At 50.4% G+C, this 24901-nt stretch overlaps 1 protein-coding gene across 4 annotated transcripts in view; it reads right to left on the bottom strand.

Annotated features, from left to right (window-relative positions):
* Window positions 1-24901, bottom strand: part of APBA2 (amyloid beta precursor protein binding family A member 2) — a gene marked incomplete at both ends in the record, with an annotated part of 78974 nt that overhangs the window by 43759 nt on the left and 10314 nt on the right. For all 4 annotated transcript variants that reach the window (XM_080692782.1, XM_080692781.1, XM_080692779.1 and 1 more), the window contains 2 exons: window positions 6141-6177; window positions 7170-7247. In XM_080692782.1, coding sequence (XP_080548908.1) covers window positions 6141-6177; window positions 7170-7247 — 115 coding nt within the window. The remainder of the gene's footprint in view (window positions 1-6140; window positions 6178-7169; window positions 7248-24901) is intronic.

Below are 24901 nucleotides of genomic sequence, written 5' to 3' on the forward strand. Positions count from 1 at the left end.
CATCAGGCCATGTGGTCAGCATGCAGGTGTGGGGCATTGACAAGCTAGAGACAGGTCATTACGGACCCCAGAGCTGCTTGAAACCCAGGGACACTTTGGCATGAACCCATGGCTCGCGTGACATCTCGCACGAGCCTTAGCTGTCAGACGGGAGGAGCAGGAAGCGTCAAGAGCAAGAGAGGATCTGCTCTAACAGTCCTTGCTCATTTGTGCTAACGTCGCCACTCTTCACTTTCATTGCCCAGGGCCGGGACCATCCTCTCGGCTTTAATAAGCACATGTCCAACGTGACAGAAAGCGAGGCTTTTGCAGATCCCTGTTCAGAGGGGACAGCCCTCTTGTCCTCTTAGACTTACGCTGCTGTCAGATGCCACGTCTGCAGCAGAGGGCATCCTGAAGGTCCCGCCGCCCCTCACCCCTGCAGGATTCCTCCCGCGGCGAGGCCCCGAGTCCCCTGTGCACAGAGCACCCTCATGGCGAGACTGTCTTTGCAGGGTGAACCCTTCCGGGTCTGAGAGGGTCGCCAGACCCCAGGCATTTTCCCAAGATAGTGACTGTGGGGCTCTTGCTATGGATGCTGTGCCTTTGGGGACGAGAGGGCTGGGAGCTCTGGTGTCTGGAAGCTTCTCCGGTGAACTCCCTGGAAGCTGAAAGCGGTGTCTTCTCTAATCTAAGGTTTCTCCTCTCCCACTGTAGTGGACGGTCGCTTGGGCAGTTCAGTAGTGGGGTGATGAGCTGACACTCGATCCTGGGTCTGCATCCCAGCTCTACAACTCGCCAGGCTATGCAGAGTCACTGAGGCACCGTGTGAGCCTCAGCGGGTTCCTCTGAAAGAGCACCTCGGCACCCACCTCTTACTGTCAGTACAGGGACCCAGACTTGGTATGTATGAAACACTTGAATGGTGCCTGACCCAAAGTCAGCAGCTGATGGGTTTTTACTTACTGTTGTTGTTGTTGTTGTTGTTGTTGTTGTTGTTGTTGTTGTTATTGTATTAGGGATTGAACCCAGGGGCCTTCTACCTCCCAACTATACCCTCAGCCTCATCTATTTTTTTTTTTATTTTGAAACAGGTCTCACTAAGTTGCTGACTGGCCTCCAACCTGCAATCCTCCTGTGTCAGCCTCCCAAGTAATGTGATAATAGGCATGTGTCACGACCACCACACCCAGTTTCATTGTTTTTGAATTTTTATTATTTTGGTGCTGGGGATTGAACCCAGGGCCTTGAAGGCCTTTGCTAGGCACATGCTCTACCGCTGAGCTACGCCCACAGCTGTCCTTGTGATGAACAGTGAGAAATTGCCTCGGCTAGCCAGGCATTGTGGCACACACTTATAATCCCAGCATTTGGGAGGCTGAGACAGGAGGATCGTGGTTTGAGGACAGCCTCAGCTATTTAGTGAAGCCTTTTGTAACTCAGTGAGACCCTGTTTCAAAATAAAGTATAAAAAATAAGGCTGGGGGTGTCACTGTTTCTTGGAAGTAGAAAGCTCCTGGGTTCCACCCCCAGTATTGCAAAGAAAGAAAGAAAGAAAGAAAGAAAGAAAGAAAGAAAGAAAGAAAGAAAGAAAGAAAGAAAGAAAGAAAGAAAGAAGAAAGAAAGAAAGAAAGAAGAAAAAAGAAAGAAAGAAAAGAAATCGCCTCAGCCAAGAGCAGATGTCAAATATCCAGATGTGGGTCTCAGTCTGGGCCCACCCCTCGCCAGCCGGGGCCCTCAGATGAGTTTCTTTAACCTGGCTCTGCCAGTTTTCTAACCTATAAAATGGGCAGAAGGGACCTCATGTCGTGGTCGACCAGTAAACAAGACAGAGACAGAGACACAACACAAGGTGTGGCCCACACTCAGCCTCAATAAACTTTGTTTTGGGTTTTTGTTTGTTTTTTGGTGAGGGTACTGGGGATTGGACCCAGGGCACTCTACCTTTGAGCTATAGCCTCAGCCCTATTTTACCTTTTTCATTTTGAAAAAGGATCTAAGTCTCTGAGGCTGGCCACGAACCTGTGATCCTCCTGTCTCAGCCTCCCAATTATTAGATTACAAGCGTGGGCCAGCACGCCCGGCTCCCAGTACACTTGTAGCTGAAGACACTACTATTTTAGTTGTTGCTCTTGTTTTTCAGTACCAGGAGCAGCCATGGAATCTGGACTAAGGCATGAGCCAGGGTCAGAGGCTGCCCCTCCTGGATACGCCAGGGCAACTCCTCAGTCACGGACATGGTGAAAAGCCCACGCCTGGCGATGGCCACAGGGGCCCTTCTCGTTTCTCCAGAAGGTCCACTGCCATGCTGAATGCACCAGGAGGCTGGAAGGCTCACCAGCTGGATGGGTTGCTGCAGCAGACACTAAGGGCTTGTTCACTCCACATTCATCCCAGACCCCCACCCCTGCCTTGCTGGGAGGGCAAAGACTCCATTCTCCAGCCAGCACTAAAATTCAGGGGCTGTCATGTGGCAGAGCTCCAGGGACAGATAAGAAGTGCGCTAAAGAGATCTCCAAGAGCTTGTAATATTCAGCTGAACGTTCAGACTCATGAGTTCTCCTGAGGTTCAGCTAAACACGGGGCCGTTTACTTAGAGAGAATAAGGCCGAATTCAGCCAGTTCTGGTCCCTTCCATAGGAGACCATGCAGAAGGGCACGTAGTGTCCACACAGCTCATCTCATTGGCCCCAGATCGCTCAGCTGGGAGGACACAAAACACCCATCAGGAAGAGTGTGCGCCCTGGGGTGGTGGAGCAGGACTGCAATCCCAGTACTCGGGATGCTGACAGGAGGGTCTCAGCCTTGAGGCCAGCCTCAGCGACTTAGCCAGACCCTCGTTAATTGATTGCAACTTCTGTTTGGAAATTAAAAAAATATATATAGAATGGGCTAGGGGTATAGCTCGAAGATAGAATGCCCCTGGGCTAGGTTTAGGTAGACCCTCAAACACTTAGTGGGACCTTGTTTCAAAATAAAAATTAACTAGGAATGGAGATGTGACTCAGAGGTAGAATAACTCACACACACGCACACACACACACACACACACACACACACACACACACACAGTGGGTGGGGGGATTCATCCAGTTTAAGAGCCCTATATTTCCATATTTCCAGGAGCCAATTCTCTCTCCTAATCACTCTTTTGATATATCGTTCATGGTTTCCTTCAAGGGACATTCCTGCTCCTCTTGAAGAGTCACCACTGTGGGAAACCCAAGTCTCTGGCTCCTCTCAAGTATTATAACCCCCACTGAAAGCGTCTCCCCAACGGAGTCATACACATGCTGCCTAGCGACCTATCTAACCTCGCAGGTGCCCCGGGGCGGCAACCTCAGGAAGTTAATGGAAGGCCAAGTTCTCATGCAAAGAATTTAATCACTCTTTATCCACAGAAAACCTTTGCTCTCTTAATATAAAGGGGAAGACCGCACGGCAGCTTTAGACCCGTGGGCCCCCCCCCTCTCTCTCTCTCTCTCTCTCTCTCTCTCTCTCTCTCTCTCTTCCACGTAGGGCAGGAAGCACTTGCTGGAGCCGTACAGCATCGCGTGACATGGTGGCCCACCTGAGGACAAGCCAGGAGAGGCAGCATGCTGATCCCGACACCACAGAGCCACTGGATGAGCAGTCGCTGCCCCTGCATTTCCATTTGCTGGACACCGCTTCCCTACTTATACGAGTAACATCAGGTGGGCATCCTGACACTTGCACCCAAATGCATTCCCTGATGAAGGTGCTTTGCCTAACTCAGGGGATGGTTCATTCACATGCATTACTCTCTGGGGTGTTACGTCACCCTTATGGGAATCTCTTTCTGTTGCTGAGTAGGACCTGGCGTCTATGAGGCATTATCAAACACAGATTCTCTAATATAAAAGGATGTGCTTTTGCTTAAGGTCTCTGTAGAGTTTCCTTCCTCTTGAAGCAACTCTAAATTAAGGCGTTCACATCGGTGTGAGCCTGTCGTAGCAGTTTTAGCCCTCTGGAATTGTTCTCAGGCACCCAACCTTGTTTGATTAGGTTTGGAACAGCCTGAGGTGGTTCAGGTAAATGAGCCTTCTGGGAACACTAGAAGCTAGAGTGAGAGGCAGCCTAGGCACTGATGCTGTTTCTAGGTCCCTCTCCACTCCTCTCCCTTGCAAATTGGAGGTTGGTTTATAAGTTAGAGAAGTTCTGTGTTCAGATCATTTCAGTTTGAAGGGGTTCTTTCCAAATGATGCCATGATTCATTGAAAAGTAAACTTGCTTGGGCCATAAGACTCCATTTCACTGGCACGGTGTGACTGGTAAACACCCCCGCCCCCGGCTGCTGATCACTAAGAAAATGGCGTGAAGACGTGCTGCTAATGAGACGCTGCCTCCTATAAATCAGGAAGCAAATCAAACCCTCTGTGGGGTGACATGGGAGTGTGTGGTCTCTTCCTGCTAATCAGTAGGTCCTGGGGAACTATAATTAGCCAGATGATCTGACCACCTCATAACCTACCTTAGCCTGAAGAAAACTAGTTTGAGCCATCAAAAACATACTTAAAACCACATGTAAGCTGCTGGGCAAAACCCAGTTGAGTCTACTGGCATCGATTAAAATAGAGTCAAGTCTATTTGAATCCTAAACACTGGTTCTGATAGTTAAAAACTGATTCTCTGTTAGAGTGATACATGTATATCCATAACATAATTCACAATAACCAAATTATGGAACCAACCTAGGTGTCCATCAACTGATGAATGGATTACAAAACTATGAGATATCCACACAGTGGAATTCTACTCTGCACTAAAGAAGAACAAAATTATGCCATTTGCAGAAAAAGGGGGTAGACCTGGAGAATATTATGTTAAGTGAGATTAGCCAGTCCCCCAAAATGAAGGGTCATATGTCTTCTCTCATATGGGGAAGCAAAGGAGTACCTGGGGTGCAAGAGGGACCCCAATGATGGAGGAGAAACCCCAGTGGAGCCAGGGAGGCGGTCTGGGGGAGGGTGACTGGAGGGGGAAGAGAGAACTAATCAAAGAAACACTTCCACTGACGTTCTACACATATGTGGAGACACTCACGCCAATGTCAATACCACGTGTGGGGAAGGAGAGGGAGGGAGAGGGGGCCCGCCAAGTGCTGTGAGCACGGATGTCTTTATCACTCTGAGCCACATCGTGGTATAAAACTACAATACACCAGTAAAAGCATATATTCAAAACCGATTCTCATCCGACTTGAGCAACACCAAGCCAGTTATAACAACTGAAATCGGCTTGAACTGGTTGACACATTTTGAACCGATCAGAACTGGTTGATCTTGGTTCACGCCAGTCCCTTAAATGGGAGATTGGGAAGATTCCATTTCCCAGGCTTCAGTTCTTTATTAAAAGAGAGAAGCAGAGTGGGAAAGGTTTGAAGTCATTTATTTTGAAGACTTACTTAGTTTGCTCCATAAATATTCATATGAATTAATTACCAGCTTATTGAAAGAATTAATAAAATTCACATTGTTTATGGTAACACATTAGCAGGGGCAGGAAACATCCTCCTGGCACAGAGGAAGCTCCGACGTAAGGGGCTCTGGGCTCCAGTGCTGGACACTAGAAGGTCACAGGAGCTCCGTGAGGGCCCCCCCCGCAGTGACACCTGATGCTCCACAGCGCACGTCAGCTCCCCAGCCGCCAAGCAGGGGTGCCCCACAAGTGACACAGAACACACCAATATGCTTTGTTCTTTACTGAATTGGAATGCACAATTACCCCCTCACAGAAACATGGGGAGGCAAAGGGAAATGGAAGGGTCTAAAGAGAGAAGAGCAGCCTGATTGTGGAAACCATTATAACCACCCTGATCAAAAGCAGTGGATGATAATTAGCGGCTTGCACAGACACATTCCAGTCTACTAATTCAGCGCTCAGTGTCATCTGTGATGCAGTCGGCGAGGGTGTAATTAGATGAATGGTCTGCCGTTCCTTGTATCAAAGCAGGCAAATGCGCTGGGCCTCCCCTCCCTGCTCGGTGGGCTTAGGCCCCACTCAAAGCACCAAACGCGCATGCACCTTGCTGGAGACGCGCTTTCTGAACAAGCTCTGCAGGGGGGCGCGCAAACAAAAGCACCATCCTTTTGACATAAAAGACAACTGCCCCCTGAGAGACGAAATTCAAAATCACTTACCAGCCACAAAGCTTGGAAAGGATGCCACCTTCTTTGTCTGTTAGGAAACAAGAAAAACAATGAGACATATACTAGTTGGAAACAGGCAGCCCATAAGAAACCAGGCTACCGTGTGCTCCATTCCGGGAAACGCCTAACCTTACGTGTGGCTCCCAAGAGTCAGCTCTGCATAGCAAGCCAAGCTCATGCAGACAGCCCCACGCTCGGGAGAGGCACTAACGCCTACCATCTTAAACCCGAGGACCCTTAGGCTAGCGCGGAAGCCTCGGAAGGCAGCCTAGGGACCGCACGAGGCCCTGGCTTTCTAACATCCGGGCGGAAGAATTCCTTGAGCATGCCTTTCAAGGCAAGGCAGGAGAGACTGGACGCCACTCCACGGAGATCACAGTTACTTCGTCAAAGCGAGAGCCTCTCACCCAAGCTCTGGTGCCCAGAAAGAGGAAACTGCTTGTGTAATGCCTCATTTTAACAACGTCCATCACGAAAATTTATATAAGACTACTTTTTTCTCTCTCTCTCCTTAAACTCTGTTGTTGGTTTAGAGAAGTGGTTCTCAGCCAGGATGACTGTCTCCGAGGGGATTACCGTTAATTTTTGGTTGTCTATAACTGGGGGCAAAGGATCGAGGCTACTGGTATCTAATGGGTAGAGATCAGGGACGCTTGCAAACATCCTACAATGCACGAGACAGCCCCACACCACCAGAAGAACTGTCTAACCCTGAATGCCATGGGTGCCATGCTGAGAATCCAGGTCATAACGTGGCTACGAGGTAGAATGAGTTTCTATCAGGTCAGGAACACAACGACCCCCACACTCTCGGAGGCACGCCAACCCTCCACCGTGTCCTTGCAAACATCAGGAAAGACCCTTGGCTCCCTCATCCGGGGCCAACAGCACCTCCCACCTCCCCAAGTTGGTTTGGCCTGGACTCCCTCTCTCCAGCTACAGGGTGGGCCAAGAACATTATGGAGAACAAGCAGAGCATGATGGGACAGGCCCAGGACTCTCATCCCTGGGAGAACTTACCTCTGGGGTATTGTTGTCGATGGGTCCATTGAGATCGGAGCGCTGCTGCTTCCTCGGCTGCTCCAAACCATTGCACACCTGCAATCAGGACATTAAAGGGTATGATCTTAGGCTTTAGAGGATGAGCCAGGTTATCACCCAAGGGGACTTCCTTTACCAAGTGCATATCTATGTACGTAGTTACATGTATGTGTCTCTGTGCACATTTCTGTGTGTGTATGGTACTGGGGATGGAACCCAGGAGAATTCTACTCCGGGCTACACCCCAGCCCTATTTTTTATTCTTTATTTTGAAACAAGGTCTCACTGAGTTGCAAAGGGCCTCACTGAATAGCTGAGGCTGTCCGCGAACCGCGATCTTACTGTATCAGCCTCCCGAATGCTGGGATTACAAGCGTGCGCCACCACACCTGCCTGTCTCTGTGCATATCTGTATTAAACCACAATGTGTATGATTTTGTGCTTCAAACAAAAGATTTAAAAACTGTTCATAAAGCCAGCTGTGGTGGTGCACACCTGCAGTACTGATACTTGAGAATCTGAGACAGGAGGATCACAGATCCGAGGCCAGCCTCAGCAACTTAGCAAGACCCGCAGAACTGAGTGAGACCCATGTGATTCTATCACACTGTTTCCAAATAAAAAATAAGTTAGAATAGGGCTGGGGAGTGTAGCTAGAGGTAAAATGCTCCTGGGTTCAATCCCTAGTATTGCACACATGCAAACATTGTTTAGGATTTTTATTATTTTTATTTACGACAAAATTATAACATATAACTCAGCACCTGCACCATTTAAAGGGGCGTAGAGTACATTCTCGTTGTTGTCCAGCCGTCACCATTTGCAGGACCCATCTCACATGACAAACACAAGCCCTACACCCTTCAGCAGTTATAGCCCATTGCCTGCCCCCTTAGTCCTGGGAATCACCACCTGTCTCTCTGAACTTGACTTCTTTAAGTACCACAGATAAACGGAATCATTCCATTGTCATCCCCTTGCACCTGGTCTATTTCACTTAGCATATCGCCTCCCCGATTCACCATATACCATGAGTCAGAATTTCCTCTCTTTTTAAGGCTGAATAGTATTCCACCACGTGTATCCATCAAACTGTGTCTATCCATTCACCCATCAATGAACACTTGAGTTGCCCACCCCTTGGCTTAGGAGCAGTGCGGCTATGAACGCGTGCGCAGATGTATCTCTGAGACCTTGCTTTCAGGTCTTTTGGATGAATAATCACAGTCAGTCTCATTGGATCGCGTCTTAATTCTTTTCTTAATGTTTTCAGGAATCTCCACTTCTCACAGTGGTCGTACCATTGCGTATTCCCACCAACAGTGCCCGAGAGTTAAAATCATTCTTTTTAAGAAACCTAAATTCTTAAAGATAAGAATAACTGCAAATTATTCAGTGTGCTACTGCCCCCCAATGAAATACCCCAAGTAACATGGTATGAGTATCTCTCAAAAGCGGTATCACCCATCATTTCCTTAACTTCAATTCATAAAATTAAGGCTTCAGTATACTTCCTGAATTAGTTCCTGACCCCAATCAGAAATAGAAGCAAAGCCGGGTGTGGTGGTGCACGCTTGTAATCCCAGCATTCGGGAGGCTGAGACCAGAGGATCACGGTTCAGGGACAGCCTCAGCTACGTAGGCCCTCAGCAACTCAGTGAGACCCGGTTTCAAAATAAAGAATGAAAAATAGGGCAGGGGGTGTATCTTGGAGGTCAAATGCCCCTGGGTTCCATCCCCAGACCCACAAAAAGAAAGAAAGAAATAGAAGCAAGACCCCACTCTGCAGTCACTATCGAAGCCACATTAAGTCAAGCTCGGGGACTTTCTGGAAATAAATGACCAGGCAATAATGATTCCATGGCCACAGTGACATCAATGAGAAGCGGCAGGTACACAGTGCTGGGCGTGGTGGCGCACGCTTGCTATCCCAGCACTCAGGAGGCTGAGACAGGAGGATCTGAGTTTGCGGCCGGCCTTAGCTACACAGTGAGGACATCTGCAACTGAGACCCTGTTTCAAAATAAAGGATAAAAAAAATCAGGCTTAAGGTGTAGCTTGGAGGTAGAATGCCCCTGGGTTCAATCCCCATTACCACAAAAAAGGAAGGAAGGAAGGAAGGAAGGAAGGAAGGCAGGCCTGCCACCACGGAGCAGATGCTCCTGCTCTGCATAGAAGTGAGAAAATGCTGGAGGAAGTGCCAGGTCTTCACAGAGTCAAGGGGACACAGCAAGGCGCAGCTGCCAGCACTGGTCCCACAGTCACCGCTGCGGTCCTTGGCGGAACTCCACCCCTCTGGGAGTCTTTTTCGAGAGACATTACAGGATGGGCCCACCCTCCTGGCACTGAAGAGACAGACCTGCAGTGCCCCACGCAGTCAGAATGACTCCAGCCCAGCGTGCCCTGTCTGACCACGGTCGTCACTGGGTTCAGAGGTGGTGGAGTGGAAGGGACGAAGGGGCTGGCCTTTGGGAACACGAGGAAGAAGTGGGGCCTCCCTGTCACATGCCGAGAGGGCTGCACGGCTGGCCTTCCCCTAGCGGGGCACCGCTGCACCCAGGCAGGCCAGATGTCTGGTTGGTCCTGCCTCTGGGTCCCTCTTCTAGCAGCCCCGTTAAGTCCTCTCTCTATGCTGATAGCACAGTACCATAGACTGTGTAATCATTAAAGAAAAAAAGGTTCATGTTGGAACCTTTTTGTTCATGTGGTCTTGTCACCTTCCTGGCAGACCCTGGGGCCTCACATGGCAAGAGACAGGGAGGGGGCCCGTGTGTCTCCCCCTACCACCCCCCACTGGGGGTTGAACTCAGAGGCGTTCTCTCTCCAAGCTATACCCCCAGTCCTTATTTGTTTATTTTAAAATGGTCTCACTAAGTTGCTGAGGGCCTCACTAAATTGCTGTGGCTGGCCTTGAACCTGTGATCCTATTGTCTCAGCCTCCCAAGCACTGGGCTTATATCTCTCTTCTTATAAAGCCACCTGTATTCACTTACAGGAGTTCTACTTTGAAGACCTCATCTCTTCCTAATTATCTCTCAAAGGCCCCTGCTCTGAACACCATGGCTGGATTAAGTTTCCAACCTCTTAACATTTCACAGCGGAGATTAAATGTCAGCACATGAACCCTTGTAGGACACACTCAAACTCTTCCCAAACCATATCAAAGCCCACAGGCTCACCCTTACTCCCCACCTACCCCCATCCCTCTGAGCTCTCAGAGCTGGCCAGGTCCACAGGTGGCCCTGCCTCGGCTTACCATCCTGAGGTCAGGGCAAGGTTCCCTTACAGCCCGAGCTCTTGGTAGGGCTCACCGGCACCCTCCTCCACCCTTGGCCCTCCATCCCAGCAACAGAGCCTGCCCACTCAGGGATCGCACTCCAGTGGACCTCACGGTGGCCAAGCCCTTCCTAGGGGCTGAGATGACCTGCAGACCACTATCTCCAAAGATCTGAATGGAGCCAGAGTCTCCTCTCCCAGCCCTGCACCCCCAGGCTGAGGTACACCAGGCAAAAGCCCCCAGAGGAGGCCACGGGCCATCTCACATCAAACACACGCGCGTCTCCTTCAGTAAACGCCTAAGAGGACCCGCCCAGTGGTTCTTCTGAGCACACGTTTCTGTTTCTGTGCACACCCAGAGCATGGCAGAACTCACCCTGCTAGTTGGAAGTTCCCCAGCATAGTGACCTGCATGAACTGCCTGGCACAACCCACTCATCTCCAAGAAAACTCCAGAAGAAACCAACCTACCAACCAACAATGAAACCGGTTAATGACACCCGCTTGCAAAGGTGACAGCTGAGGGGGACCTAACTCTTCAGGCAGGGGGAAGAGGAAGTGGAGGCAGGGAGGTACCAGGGCCCCACCCCCACCCCACGGGGTTAGGTCAGGCCCAGGCCGTGTCTTACCTTGGCCAGGGTGCCGCACACCAAATGTCAGCTCTCTCTTGCCACCCCCGGTACTCCCCGGGTGGGGCCACAGTATAGAGAGTCTATGGCAAAGCAAGGTTAGGGTCTTCTCTATCCTCTGACTCCCTCCCAGTCAGGCACTGCTTGTCACCATGACAACCACATCTCACGATAAACCGGCAGGGTTGATTTGGAAGGAGCAGAGGAGAGGGCTTGTGATGTGTCTCCTTGGGAAAACCCAACCACTCAGTGCTGTGATTTCCAGCTCAGCGTGTGGGGAGGGCTGGCGGCATGCACGCAGCGTCTGAAATGCCCGTGGTCGAGGCCCATGTGGATTGGGGCTCCCAGCATCATAGGTAAGGATGCCATTTAAGTCCTGTTGTGTCCTGCCCCAGGTATGGCAGCTGCCCGCACCTCAAAATGAGACGCTGGCCAGGGTTCCCTTGACCCCTCACAGCCAGCAGGGGCAGCAGGGCCCCACCCCACTTTATGTAGCTGCTTTTGGGTGTTCTTAATGCCAGTGGCTGAAGCTCACCTCAGCCATCCACCCAGAGAATGCAGGGCACGGCAGCTGAGCGAGAGGTGCTTGTGAAGCGGGGCCCCACTGCAGAGCTCTGGGAGCAGACGATGGCCACACAGCAAGGCAGGGGCTGCTCAGAGCACGCGGGGCCCAGGCCCGCTGCTCAGGGCACAGGCACACGCCCTTCGTAAAGATGCTCGAGGCAGCTGGGCGTGGTGGCCACGCCTGCAATCCCAGTACTTGGGAAGCTGAGACAGGAGGATTGCAGGTTCAAAGCCAGCCTCAGCAGCTTAGCAAGGCCCTCAGCAACTTGGTGAGACCCTGTTTCCAAGTAAAAAATAAGGTTGGGGGGTATAGCTCAGAGGTAGAATGCCCCTGGGTTCCATCCTCAGCAACACACACACACACACACACACACACACACACACACACACACCCCACTACACTAATGTGAATAAATCATTCTAATAAATATCTCGGCTCCAGTTGGTACAAACTAAAGCTTTTTTTTTTTTCCCTAAAGTGTCAATTCTGATTCGTCTTCCTGACTGAACTGAAAACACAGCAGTCCGACCCACGCAGCTGTGGAGGAGCTAGCTAACAGCCAAGCAGGCCCACCGCCCACTCGGCCCTCGCCATCTGCGGGAGCGCGGTCTGTGTGGCTGCTCAGGCCTTCTCCCCGGTGACGAGCTTGTTGGGAGCTCATGACAGGGACAGAGAAGAAATCAACAGAGGAGAGCAAGCCACAGAGTCTCCTCTGGACTGCTCTTCCTCCCCCGCGACAGATCCTATGATAAAAACCGCAGGGCTGATGAATGGCTGAGTCAGGTGACCGCGGGTCTCTGGAGATCCGCTCACACCCCTGTTTTCCGAAGATCTGCTATTCCTTCTCTGCTAGACCACCCAAGGCTTCTCCCTCCACCAGCAGGGCTGTGCCTAGGGTGCAGGGTGCGGCCAGCCTTGTGCACAGCCTGGGCCCCAGGACCGGCTACCTGGCGGGTGTGTGGCTCACCCATCTTCTCGCAGACATCCTTGAACCCACCCCTGGACCCTAACTTGACTCAGAAAACAAAACATGACAACAGTGTTCCTCTTCTTCTGCTCCTCTTACGGTTCGGGTCACTACTCTGATATTTCTCTCAAGGGGAGAGGGAGCTGGGTAAATTATTGATTCTTATAGTAGTTGCTCCCATGAGAAGGATCGTCTTCTCAAGCAGAGCTGGTGGCTTCAAAGGGACACCAGCTGGCCAGCCAGGCTGTCCGGAGAGTCCTGGGCAGGCCTCTGAATGGGAGGAGGGGAGGGGGCCCTCCGCCTCATGGAATATACTCATACCAAAGTGCGCTCATCTGCTACCTGAAATACAATTACTTTTTCATTTTTTATTGTGATAAAATTCACACAGCATAAATTTTACCAACTTTTTTTTTTTTTTTTGGTGTCATTCTAGGGATCGGATCCAGGGTCTCACACATGCTAGGCAAGCGCTCTACCACGGTGCTACACTCCAGGCCCTTCTTAACGATATTTAAGTGTCCGGTGTTAAACGCATCTATAATGTTGTCCAACTACCACCCCTGTCCATCTCTGTAACTCTCTTTCCTTTGTAAAAGCAAAAGCCTATACTTATCTGAAATTCTGATCTAACTGTATTGTTATTTGCTAAATTTGGCGGCTCTCCTGGGGAACCGACAGGTTGCGGTTCCTACCAATGGTCCACCTCGGTCACTCTCTTTCCTTGTAAAACCAGAACTCTATATTTACCTGGAATCCTAATTTAACTGGGCATTCCATATTGTTATTTCTAAATGTGGCGGCTCTCTTGGGCAAGTGACCTGGAACTCTCAGCCTGGCTTTGTCCTTTGTACCCAGCCTGTTGAAAACCCCTCCACCAGAGGGACGGGGCCACCCGAATATACGTTTTCAACTTTACCAACCACTCTCTTTCCACGGAGCCCCGTAAAGGGCAGGTGGCGGTGCCCCGCCCAGCATCTAAGAGCAGAATCTAAATTTTCTTTTTTGTGGTACTGGGGATGGGACCCAGAGAAATTCTGCCTCCAAGCAACACCCTCAGCCCTATGTTTTTATTTTTAAAAAATTTTATTGGTACATTGTAGTCATACATTTTAAGGGGGTACAAGGGGGTAGAGGCATACATGCACACATCACCCAATGAGCCCTTCCCAATTTGCAGCCCTGTTTTTATTCTTTATTTTGAAACAGTGTCCCACTGAGTTGCAAAGGTTTTCACTAAGCAGCGGAGGCTGTCCGTGGACTGTGATCCTTCCTGTCTGAGACTCCCAAATGCTGGGATTACAAGTGTGTGGCACCACGCATGGCTAGAATCTTAATCTTCTGAACTTGCCTCTGCTTGTCAACCCATCACCAAGCACCTCCCAGAGGAAGCAAGTGCTTGGTGCTCACCCCGCCCTGTGCAGATGCCCTTCTGCATCTTACTGAGTTGCAGAAGCTTTGACCAGAACAGTACACAGGCCGAGACAGCGACAGAATTCAGGGCTCCAGCCAGCCTTAAACCTCCACAGGATGAGCCGGGTATAAACAGAAACACTCAGGAAGAGAAGTTTGAGGTGCTGACCAGCCAGTTAGCAACCCGCCAGGGTGTCGGGGCTGTTACATTTTATTTATTTCATACTAAGCAGAATCCTCAAGCTTTGCTGGTGGGAATAGACAGCATTCTTGTATTGTAAAAAGCGTTCCCAATTCCTAAGAAAGGTAAACAAATGACCATATGAAACTAGCAACTCTACTCCTAGCTGCATACAGTTGAAAACAAATGTCTACACAAAAACTTCTACACGCGTGTTCATAGCTGCACCCGTTACACGAATCAAAAGGTAGAAATAACCAAAATATTCATTGGGGGGTAAGTGGGTAAACACAATGTGGTGTATCCATCTCATGCGATGTCATGCAGCTCCCAAAAAGGAACAAAGCACCGGTACACACTACAACATACATGACCCCAAAACATCCGATGCTAAGTAGAGGATGCCAGACACCTAAGGCCATAGAGTGTCTGATTTATACAAAACATTCCAAAGAGGTAACTCCATAGAAAGAGAAAACAGGCTGATCAGTGTCAGGCAGGGCTGAGCATAGGAAAGAATGTGGGTTGGCTGGTTAGCAGGTGAGGAGTCTCCTCTCGGAGTGATGAGAATGTTCTGGAACTAGACAGTGGTGGCGGGTGCACAACCCTGTAATAAAAGTAACTGAATTGTTCACTTTAAAATAGTTACAAGCCAGGCGTGGTGGCGCATGCTTGCAATTCCAGTACTTGGGAGGCTGAGATAGGAGGATTGCAGGTTTGCCAGTAGCCTCAGCTACTTGGTGAGGCCCTTTGCAACTTAGTGAGACCTATTTCAAAAAATAAAGAATAAAAATAGGATTGGGGGTATAGCTTGGAGATAGAATGCCTCTGGGTTCCATCCCCAGTACCACAGTACCACACACACACACACACACACACACACACACACACACACACACAAAGGTGGGGGAGGGAAGGGGGTGTAGTTCAGTGGTCAAGTCCATGCCTAGCATTAGGAAGGCCCTGGCTTCCATCCCCAGCCTTGCAAAAGTAAAACAATAAAATCAAAATAAATGATGGAAACAGAGCAACCCACGTCCTCTCGGGCCCCGGTCTAGGAGGTCTGCTTCAGCTCCTGGCGCATTCCCGCGTGAAGCTCACCCGGAAGCTTGGGCAGGGCGAGCCTTCCCAGGACGGACACAGGGCAAGGTGGAAGGTCTCCGGCTGAGGGCGGTTGGGCCTTGTGGGCCCCACCCCCACCCCCGGCCGGCTCACAGATGCCACCCTCGGCCCGTTCCCAGGAAGTAGGCATGTCACCATCTGCACCTTTGCGCTGCAGGGCGAGGGAACGTGCCATTTGGTTTGGATCAGTTCTCAATGAAGAAGAAAAAGTCTCCGCCCTTCCTCAAAGCGGTATCTCCATGGCCAATTACAGCTGCTTCTGCCATTTGCCCTGGTACGGTTGCAAAGGCCTGCGGTGTTTCCGTCCTGCTAATCTAAAGGCTTGAGAAGCCGGCTGGACAAGGGGCTTAAAGACAGCAGCCGGCCAGGCTGAAGCGCAATCCACTCGGCCTTACTGGCGGCTCAAGCCTGCCGTCCCTGGAGGGGCTGGCCCCGCCATCTCCTGAGTTCCCCAGGCCGCCCTGCGCTTAGCCCTGAGCCCTATGTACACAGGCTGAGAAAACTCGCTCAACAAAAGGTGCCCCAGTCAGAAAGAAAGTAAATGGCCAGGACCGAGTCAATATTAGACTTCCATTTCCAGGGGCTTTTCTGTATTTTACGTCTACAAATCTATGCGGGCCACCGTGCCCAGCATGGACGGGCTGTCATCAGCTCTCTGTTCTCCTAATAGGAAAAGGAGCTCTTGGTTTCAGCAGACATTAAAGTAAAAGCCCATGATGAAGAACTTTCTTTTTTTGTACTAGGAATTGAACCCAGGGGCATTCTACCTGATTACATCTCCAGACATATTTCATTCTTTCTTTATTTTTTATTTTCATTTTTTTTGCAGTACTGAGCATGGAACCCAGGGGCATTCTACCTCCAAACTCCAGCTCCAGCCCTATTTTTTATTCTTTTATTTTGAAACAGGGTCTCACTGAGTTGCCAGGGGCTTCACTAAGTAGTAGCTGGGGCTGTCCGTGAACTTGGACCCTCCTGTCTCAGCTTCCCGAATGCTGGGATTACAAGTGTGCGCCACCATGCCCGGCTCATCCTTTATTTTGAAACAGGGTCTCACTATGTTTTTGAGGGTCTTGCTGGGTTCCTGAGGCTGTCCTTGAACCCGAGATCCTCCTGTCTCAGCCTCCCAAGTACTGGGATTATAGGTGAGTGCCACCATGCCTGGCTTGGTTCAGAATTTGAAAGTCAAGTTTCACCAGATAAAGAAGGTACCAGTGATCCAGCGGGCTTCTACTTAACCTCCCTGTCCAGATATCTAAAGTGAACATACAGTATATGTGCTGGCCCACCTCCCTCCTCCTCCTCCCTCCTCTTCCTCCCCTTTCCTTCCTTTCTTTTGTTTTTGTGGTACTAGGGATTGAATCCAGAGGCATTCCTCCTCAAGGATATGCCCCCATCCCCTTTTCATATGTTATTTAGAAGCAGGGTCTCACGAGGTTACTGAGAGTCTCACTAAATTGCTAAGGCTGTCCTTGAACCTTTGATCCTCCTGTCTCAGCCTCCCAAGTACTGAGATTATAGGCATATAGCCATCATGCCCGGCTGAATATTTGCTTTTCTTATACTTGCAGGAAAGGAGAGAGTAGTAGAACTAGCTGTTATTTTAAGGTAGATTTAACAATGCTGATGGTCCTTGATTTATGATGGCTGGAATTCTGATTTTTTTTTTTTTTTTTTTACTTTTTAATGGTCGATGGTGTAAACTATTCAGTAGAAACTGTACTTCAAATTTTAAATGTGGAATTTTCCCAGGCTGCAGGATACACAGTGGAATAGTCTCTCAGGAAGCCAGGCAGCAGGGAGCCTCTCAGCCACCCAACGAGTGGGAGGGATGATGCATATCCTGCACGCCTCTTGCTACTAAGCTGCCAAATGCCACAGGCTGAGCATGGGGAATACATGTATTTCTTTCTTCTATTAATGTGGTCATGGGGATTGAACCCAGGGGCTACAGGGTCCAGGGGTCTGAACCAGAGGCTATTGTACACCCCAGCTCTATTCTATTCTATTTTTATTTTGAAACCCAGGTCTCACTAAGATACTGAGGCTGGCCTCAAAGTTACCATCTTCCTGTCTCCGCCTCCCAAGTACTGGGATTACACTTGAGCACCGCCAAGCCTGGCTTTGGAATGCCTTTCTGACTTAGTGATAGTTTTAATATATGATTTAAGGGTTTATTGAGATATGACCCATCATACATCAAGGACCATCTGTAGATATTTATTTTAATGATACTGGAAGGTCTGAACTCAACCACTTCCCTACACAACAGAGACCCAACGGTTTTTTTGGTTTTTTTTTTTTTTTTTTTTTGGTGGTACTGGGGTTCCTGGAAGCCCTTCTACCTCCGGGCTCCACTCCCAGACCTATTTTATATTTTTATTTGGAAACAGGGTCTCCTAAGCCAGCGCGCGCGGCTGGCTTCGAACCTGCGCGATCCTCCTGTCTCTGCCTCCCAAGCGCGGGGATTACAAGCGTGCGCCACCACGCCCGGCAACCCAACGGTTTTAATAATCTTTTGTTTCGGACACTTCTGCCAAGGTGGGATCGTGTCCAGTGCTGAGTACAAACCAGAAGCAGAAAGAAGAAGACTCCCCACTCGGGACACAACGTGCTGCTCCCGGCTCCAGGTAGTCCCGAATACTCTCCTAAAACTGCCTGAGACGTGTGGACCCACGCCTCGTGACCACGTGCACCGAGTCCCCAGCCTGAGCCGGCGCAGTTCCCGGGTCCTACTGCGGCTCCATCGCGCCGGCTCTACCCGGCCCCAAGTTGTTTTGTGTGTGGGTGTAATATGGCAGCATGTCCAGGCAGGCTCGGCTTGGGTTTAGATGACCCGACTTGGCTCAAGAAGTTAGTGTCCAGCCGGGCGCGGTGGCGCACGCTTGTAATCCCAGCATTCGGGAGGCTGAGACCTAAGGATCGCGGTTCGCGGACAGTCTCAGATACTTAGTGAGGCCCTCTGCAACTCAGTGAGACCCGGTTTCAAAGTAAAGAATAAAAAATTGGGCAGGGGGTGTAGCTCGGAGGTAGAATGCCCCTGGGTTCCATCCCCAGACCCGCAAAAAAAAAAAAAAAAGAAGAAGAAGAAGTTAGTGTCCAAAGCCTTTTCTTGTATTTTCTTCTTTTATGGCGCCAAATTAACATAACCTAAAATTTACCATCTGGGCCATTTTTAAAAGGTGGACAGGTGAGTGGCATTGGGTACATTCACAGTACTGACAACCATACCCACCGTCCACCTCCAGCCTACTCTTTATCTTACAAAACTGAAACTCTGTATGCATCAAACATGAATATCCTGCCGGGCATGGTAGCGCACGCTTGTCATCCCAGCATTAGGGAGGCTGAGACAGGAGGACCGTGGTTCGCGGACAGCCTCGGCTACTTAGTGAGGCCCTTTGCAATCCAGTGAGACTCTGTTTCAAAATAAACAATAAGCCGGGTGTGGTGGCGCACGCTTGTCATCCCTGCGCTTGGGAGGCAGAGACAGGAGGATCTCGCAGGTTCAAAGCCAGCCGCGCTGGCTTCAGAGACCCTGTTTCCAAATAAGAAAAAGTATAAAATAGGTCTTGGAGTGTAGCCCAGAGGTATAAGGGCTTCCAGGAACCCCAGTACCACCAAAAAAAAAAAAAAACCACAAAAACAACAACAACAACAAAAACAACAAAATAAGGAATAAAAAATAGGGCTAAGGGGCCAGGCGTGGTGGAGCATGCTTGTAATCCCAGCATTCGGGAGGTGGAGACTGGAGGATTGTGGTTGCAGGACAGCCTCAGCTACTTAGTGAGGCCCTCCGCAACTCAGTGAGACCCTGTTTCAAAAAATAAATATTAAAAAAAAATAGGACAGGGGGTGTAGCTCAGAGGTAAAATGTCCCTGGATTCCATCCCCGGTACAATAATAAATAATAATAGTAATAATAATAATAATAATAATTATTATTATTATTATTATTATTATTATTATTATAAGGTTGGGGGTAGCTTGTAGGAAGCCCCTGGGTTTCATCCCTAGTACCAGAAAAAAAAAAAAACATGAAAATTCTGCCCCCCTAGCCCTGGCCCTGGCCCTGGCAGTCACCATCTACTTCTGTCTCTATGAATCTGACTGCTCTAGGCTGCACATAAATAGACTCATACTTATTTGTCCTTCTGTGATGGGCTCGTTTCATCCAGCAGAATGTCATGTCTCTGCAGGGCACTGTGGCATGCCCCTGTCATCCCAGTACTCAGGAGGCTGAGACAGAAGGATCGCAGGCATGGAGCCAGCCTCAAAAACTTAACAAGACCCTATGTCTAAATAAAAAACAAAATAGGGCTGAGGGCACAGCCTAGAGATAGAAGACCCCTGAGTACCGTACCAAACCCAGTGAGACACATGTGTACACCCACAGACACACACACACAGAGTCCAGGTTCATCCATGATGTACCAAGTGTCAGAATTTCCTCCCTTCTTAAAGGCAAATGGTATCCCACCATTATAAAAGCCCCTTCCTTTGCACTTCCCTGATTGTGGCTCAGAGGAGCAAGCAATCCTTCCACAGATCTCTTTAAAAATAAAACAGCCCATGGTCCTCTGCTTATGAGCCAAACTGCCCATATCTTAGGCGACAGAATACCTTGCTTTAATTCTTTGTTTTATTCTCATTAGAGTCCAAAAGGGGGTGGAGTGAGATGAGCTATTACTGAGATGTTGAGGGAGAGAAGCCTTGGGCAGCAATTTCTCCCCACAACATAATCTACAAAGGTGACGTAACCATGCAGCAAGGGGAGGCCTGGCCTGCCATTGCTTTTGTCTGCAGTGGGTTCTGAGGACCAGAAAGGGACCAGATGACCCTTCCTCTCTTGAAGGTTTCTAAAAGTGGCTAGCCCGTTCCCTTTCACACACTTGGGACCCAAGGAATAAAAATGAATTAGTGAATGATGAGTGGATGACTATAGCAAGGAAAAAATCACAGCAAGAAAGAGCTTCTATTTTTAGTGAATAAAAAAAAAGACAGACCAAAGGAAACCAGGGGCTCTTGGGAGCCCTGGCCTGGGTGGGGAGCGGTGGCCCCTGTCGCTGGGTGGGCAAGTCTGCACAGGAGCAGCGTGGTTGGAAGTCAACAGACCCAGAGCACCCAGGATGCAGGTCAAGAATGGAGGCCTCCCTGCTGGTTCAGGGAGAAGCAGGACTCAAAGTCCAGGTGGGACATATCATGGTGGGGGTAGGTCTACAACAGAAATGAGAGTGGGCAGGTCTCAGAGGCAGAATGACTCTGAGCGATGCTTACTGGAATATGGATCAAAGAAGAGTAGGGCTGACCCATGAGAGAAGAGGATGAACAGGTACCTCCTCCCCAGATACCAAGGTCTGCCCATCCAGAGCTCTCGCCCTCAGCTACTCTCCAAAGTCCAGTGCCGGCCCTCTGCCCTGCACAGCTCGGCCGCCATCTAGAGCCAGCCCTCCACCAGGCAGAACCAGGAGCGTGTCAGCACCAAGGACAGCGCACTGTCCTTCTCACTACAAGCCTCTTTTGGGGGGTGCACTGGGGATGGAACCCAGGGGCATTTAACGCTGAGCTACACTCCCAGCCCTATTTTTTATTCTTTATTTTGAAACAGGGTCTCACTAAATACCTGAGGCTGTCCGCGAACCACGATCCTTCTGTCTCAGCCTCCCAAACGCTGGGATTACAAGCGTGCACCACCACGCCCGGCTTACAAGTCTCTTAAATGGAACAAGACCTAGTGCAGACCTGGGCTATGTGTCAACTGTTGAAACTAGAGGGGCCAGACAACCAGTCTCTGCAAATCTAGTTCTGAACACCCGTCAGCTCCAACTGTCCGGGTCTCCGCTCGGTCTTTCTCGGTCTCTTCAGTAATGGTAGATGGCGGGCTCAGCTGGCACACCTGGACTTGGCGTGTTTGGGAAGCTGGCATCTGCTCTGGGATGGCACCACTCCGTCCCACACCACCTCCTTCCTAGAGTGTCTGAGTTACGCTTAGGCTTGCTGCAATGTACATGACAGTATCTGACATGGCCTTGGGAGTTATTCTTGGCAAGCCCCTATTACCAGCGCCCTGTGTCTTTTTTAGGACCTGATTAGCATTGGCTGCTCCCCAAACGCCATGGGGTGAAACCCATGACTGTCATGCCACGCTGTCTCATCTCAGGCAAATATGCCATGTGTGACATTACTCATTTCTGTGTCTCGTGTTTGGCCATGTGGGATTTCTTCCCGAACAGATGATGTTTCTAAAAATTCTTCCCCGGAGCGCTGTACTTCCTAAGGGATGTCACGTGACCAGCCAATTTTGTCAGCTGGATGTCTCTCTGGGCTCCGGTACATGTGAAGCACCGTGTGAGGAGCCTTGGGGGCCTAAGGATGGGAAGCCCAGGATCCCCAGGAGCAGAGAGAGGGCCACGCCTCGGGTCCTGCAGCCATGACAATCTGCCCTAGACACACACCACTGGAAATGTAAGGAAGTGCACGTCGCACACTGTGACCATCCGCTGCCTGCTGGCACTCCTCAGCTCCCTCCCCGTGCGTCCTTACAGATAGATACTACCCTCTCCCCCTTCCATCCCTAAAAGGATTCTCTGCTCTCCCAATCCACCAGATTCAGGGTGCCTCCAGGGTCCCTGGTGGCCACAGTCAAAAAGTACTTTTATTCCAGAAAGATCTGCTCTTCCTGCCCTGTACTCAGCCTTATTGACACCCCATCTCTTGGCTCCTACACCCCAATTCTCTCCTAGCTCCCTTCCTCAGTGCCGTGGTCCCTCCTCTGTCCCCTTATCATCTGCCATCCCCAACCCAGGCCCTTTGCCTCCCCCTTGTCCTCTTTTGGGGCTCACCTCCATGCCCAGCCCTGCTTCCCTGGCAGAGATCCCAAAGCCCCCTCAGAGTCCGAGAGCCTGTCTGCTTCTCGCCCACTGGGATCCTGTCCTCAAAGCCTGCCTGGAACATTCAAGCTGGGGTGCCTCTCCTGAGTACCTGGCCCCTCCTGGACAGGGGAGGCAGGGAACAATCTCTTTTTGTCTGTCTCTCCCGCTCCAGAAAGTCTCAAGATGCAGGATTATGCCACTTTCACCTTGGCACCCTGGCACCGGGCACATTGCAGGTGGCAGTTTGCACGCGTTGGATGGGAGGGCTACAGAGCCAGAAAGCCCAGGACACTGGGACAGGCCAGGTGGGGAGAGTGGCTGTATGAGAGGACACCAGGAAAAGGGCGCTGGGGTCAAGAAAGCCTCAGCCAGCATTTGAAGTTAGTGACGGATGGTGAGTCCAGAGCCCAGCACATCTGCCCAGGAAATAAGTGCAAGGTTCTTAGTTAATTTCGTATTAAAAACTGGGTGTGAGAAAACCAAGACAGCCTATGTGGCATTCTCCTATCGCCCAATTCAGGGACTCTGGAGTACAAAAAATGGAAGATGTCCCCAAGATGGCATGCAAAATTCCCCCCTCCAGGGGGAAGCCACACCCATGAGGTCTTGAGGACATTTGGGCAGCTGCCCACCCCACCCCACCCAGCTCCAGCATGGCCCTGGCCAATCCCGGTCCTCCTCTGTCCTGTCTCATCAGCTGGGGTTGTCTCTCCCTGTGTCACTCCTAAGAGCAGGGCCACGCTCTTGTTCCATTAGTGTCCCTAGACCTAGCCAGCCTGGCGTCCACCCAGACTGCCTCCCCCATACCCTGAAGGAGCCTCCCATGGACTTCGAGCTTGTGGTCATTGTCCCAGTCATTATCATCTACCATCATCATCGACTCCAGAAGGAAGGAAAGCACAGGTACCTGTACCATCTCTCAGGCCCAGGTTCAGCTCAACTTTCCCCCACACCGTCCAGGAGATGGGTGGTGTTCAGCACATGTAATGAATCTGAAATGTTCTAGAGTCTAGAGCTACTGCAGCCAGGTGGGGTCTGGGTTTCCTGGCACACTCCAACTGGGGGGGGGGGGTGCTTTCTGGGTGACTGGTGGTGGAAGGCTACATGCTCTGCCCCAACAACTAGGCCATGTAATGGAAAGTGGTTTAAAAAATATTTGAAGAGATGGTAATGCTAACTATCCTAAATTAGTATTGCCCACTGTACACATGATGGAATTACCACACTGCACTGAATAAACACATACAATTGAAATAATTAATTAATTTAAAAATGAAAGCGTTTTAGAAACTCTGGCTTTAAACTAGATTTTAAAAGCACAGCGAGTAATCCCAGATTCATTCTAAATAAACTGCTTCCCAAAAGCTCCTCTGGTGATAGATGATAGAGAGGCTTCTTAGAAATCAAGTGAGGCAGCGGGGCATGGTGGCACACCCCTGTACTTCCAATAGCTGAGAGGCTGAGACAGGAGGATTGCAGGTTCAAGGCAAGCCTCAGCGACTTACCAAGACCCTCAGCAATGTAGAGACCCTGTTTCAAAATTAAAGAATTAAAAAGGCTGGGTGTGTAGCTCAGAGGTAGAATGTCCCTGGGGTTCAATCCCCAGTACACAAAAAAGAGATAAAAATCAAGTAAGGTGGTTTTGCTGACTAGACAGATAAGTCCAGAAAATCAAGCCGGTAGCCTAGAGGGAGTAAGCCCGGGGCTAACAACAATGTCAAGGCTGGCCCACAGGGTTAGGGTTTTCAAGGCTGTCCTGGGAATTCTGAAAGTCAAGAACAGAGCTCATGTCTCATGTTGCTGGGAGAGGAGGGTTCTGGGAAAGGGCTTAGTGCAGCACAGGGGCACGGGTGAGCCCAGGTGCTGAGGCAAAAGCTCTGGGCCTCTGCCTTGGGTAAACAGAGGCAGGAGCAGCATGCAGAACCCCAGGGCAGGGCTGAGAAGGGGCAAAGCCAGCTACAGTCTAGAGAGGTGCAGGCAGCAGGGTAGACACTCCCCCGTGCCTGTGACCCCAAACCCTGACCTCAGCATCACCTGCAGACTTTCTCCAGCTGCCTCCTGCCTGCAGACCAGAGGGCCACCTCCATGGCCCAATACAGCACCGAGGCCCTTCTCTGCACAGCCCCCACATCTGCACACAGTGGACGGGCGCCTGGCACTGACAACCCCACCATGCTCCTCCCTGGAAAGCAGAAGCTAATGTGTGCTTCACAGGCCACCAAGCAGGGTACCCCGATGCACACGGTGCCACTGTCTCCCCCCCAGGAGGCAGGTGTGCGTTGAACACTTTCTCTGCCTCTTTAAGGCCAGCAATTCCCAGTACGATGTGGAAAAGTCCTTTGCAAAACAAGCTTCAGCGGGGGGGGGGGGGTGTGGAGGGGGGGTGGAACACATTTGTAATCTCAGCATTTGGGAGGCTGAGATGGTAAAATTGTGGTTTGCAGACAGCCTCAGCTACTTAGTGAGGCCCTTTGCAACTCAGTGAGACCCTGTTCAAAATAAAGAATACAAATAGGGCTGGGGGTGTAGCTTGAAGGTCAAATACCCCTGGGTCCCATCCTCAGTACCACACAAAATAATAAGCTTCAGTCAAAGATCAAATCACAGCCGTGGCATCTCGGATGCTGCAATGGATGCTGTGTGCTCAGCGTGGCCCTGGGGCCCCATATCAGGCTTCATTTCAACT

This window comes from Muscardinus avellanarius (assembly GCF_963383645.1).
Source record: "Muscardinus avellanarius genome assembly, chromosome: 3".
In the NCBI taxonomy this organism is placed as follows: Eukaryota; Metazoa; Chordata; class Mammalia; order Rodentia; family Gliridae; genus Muscardinus; species Muscardinus avellanarius.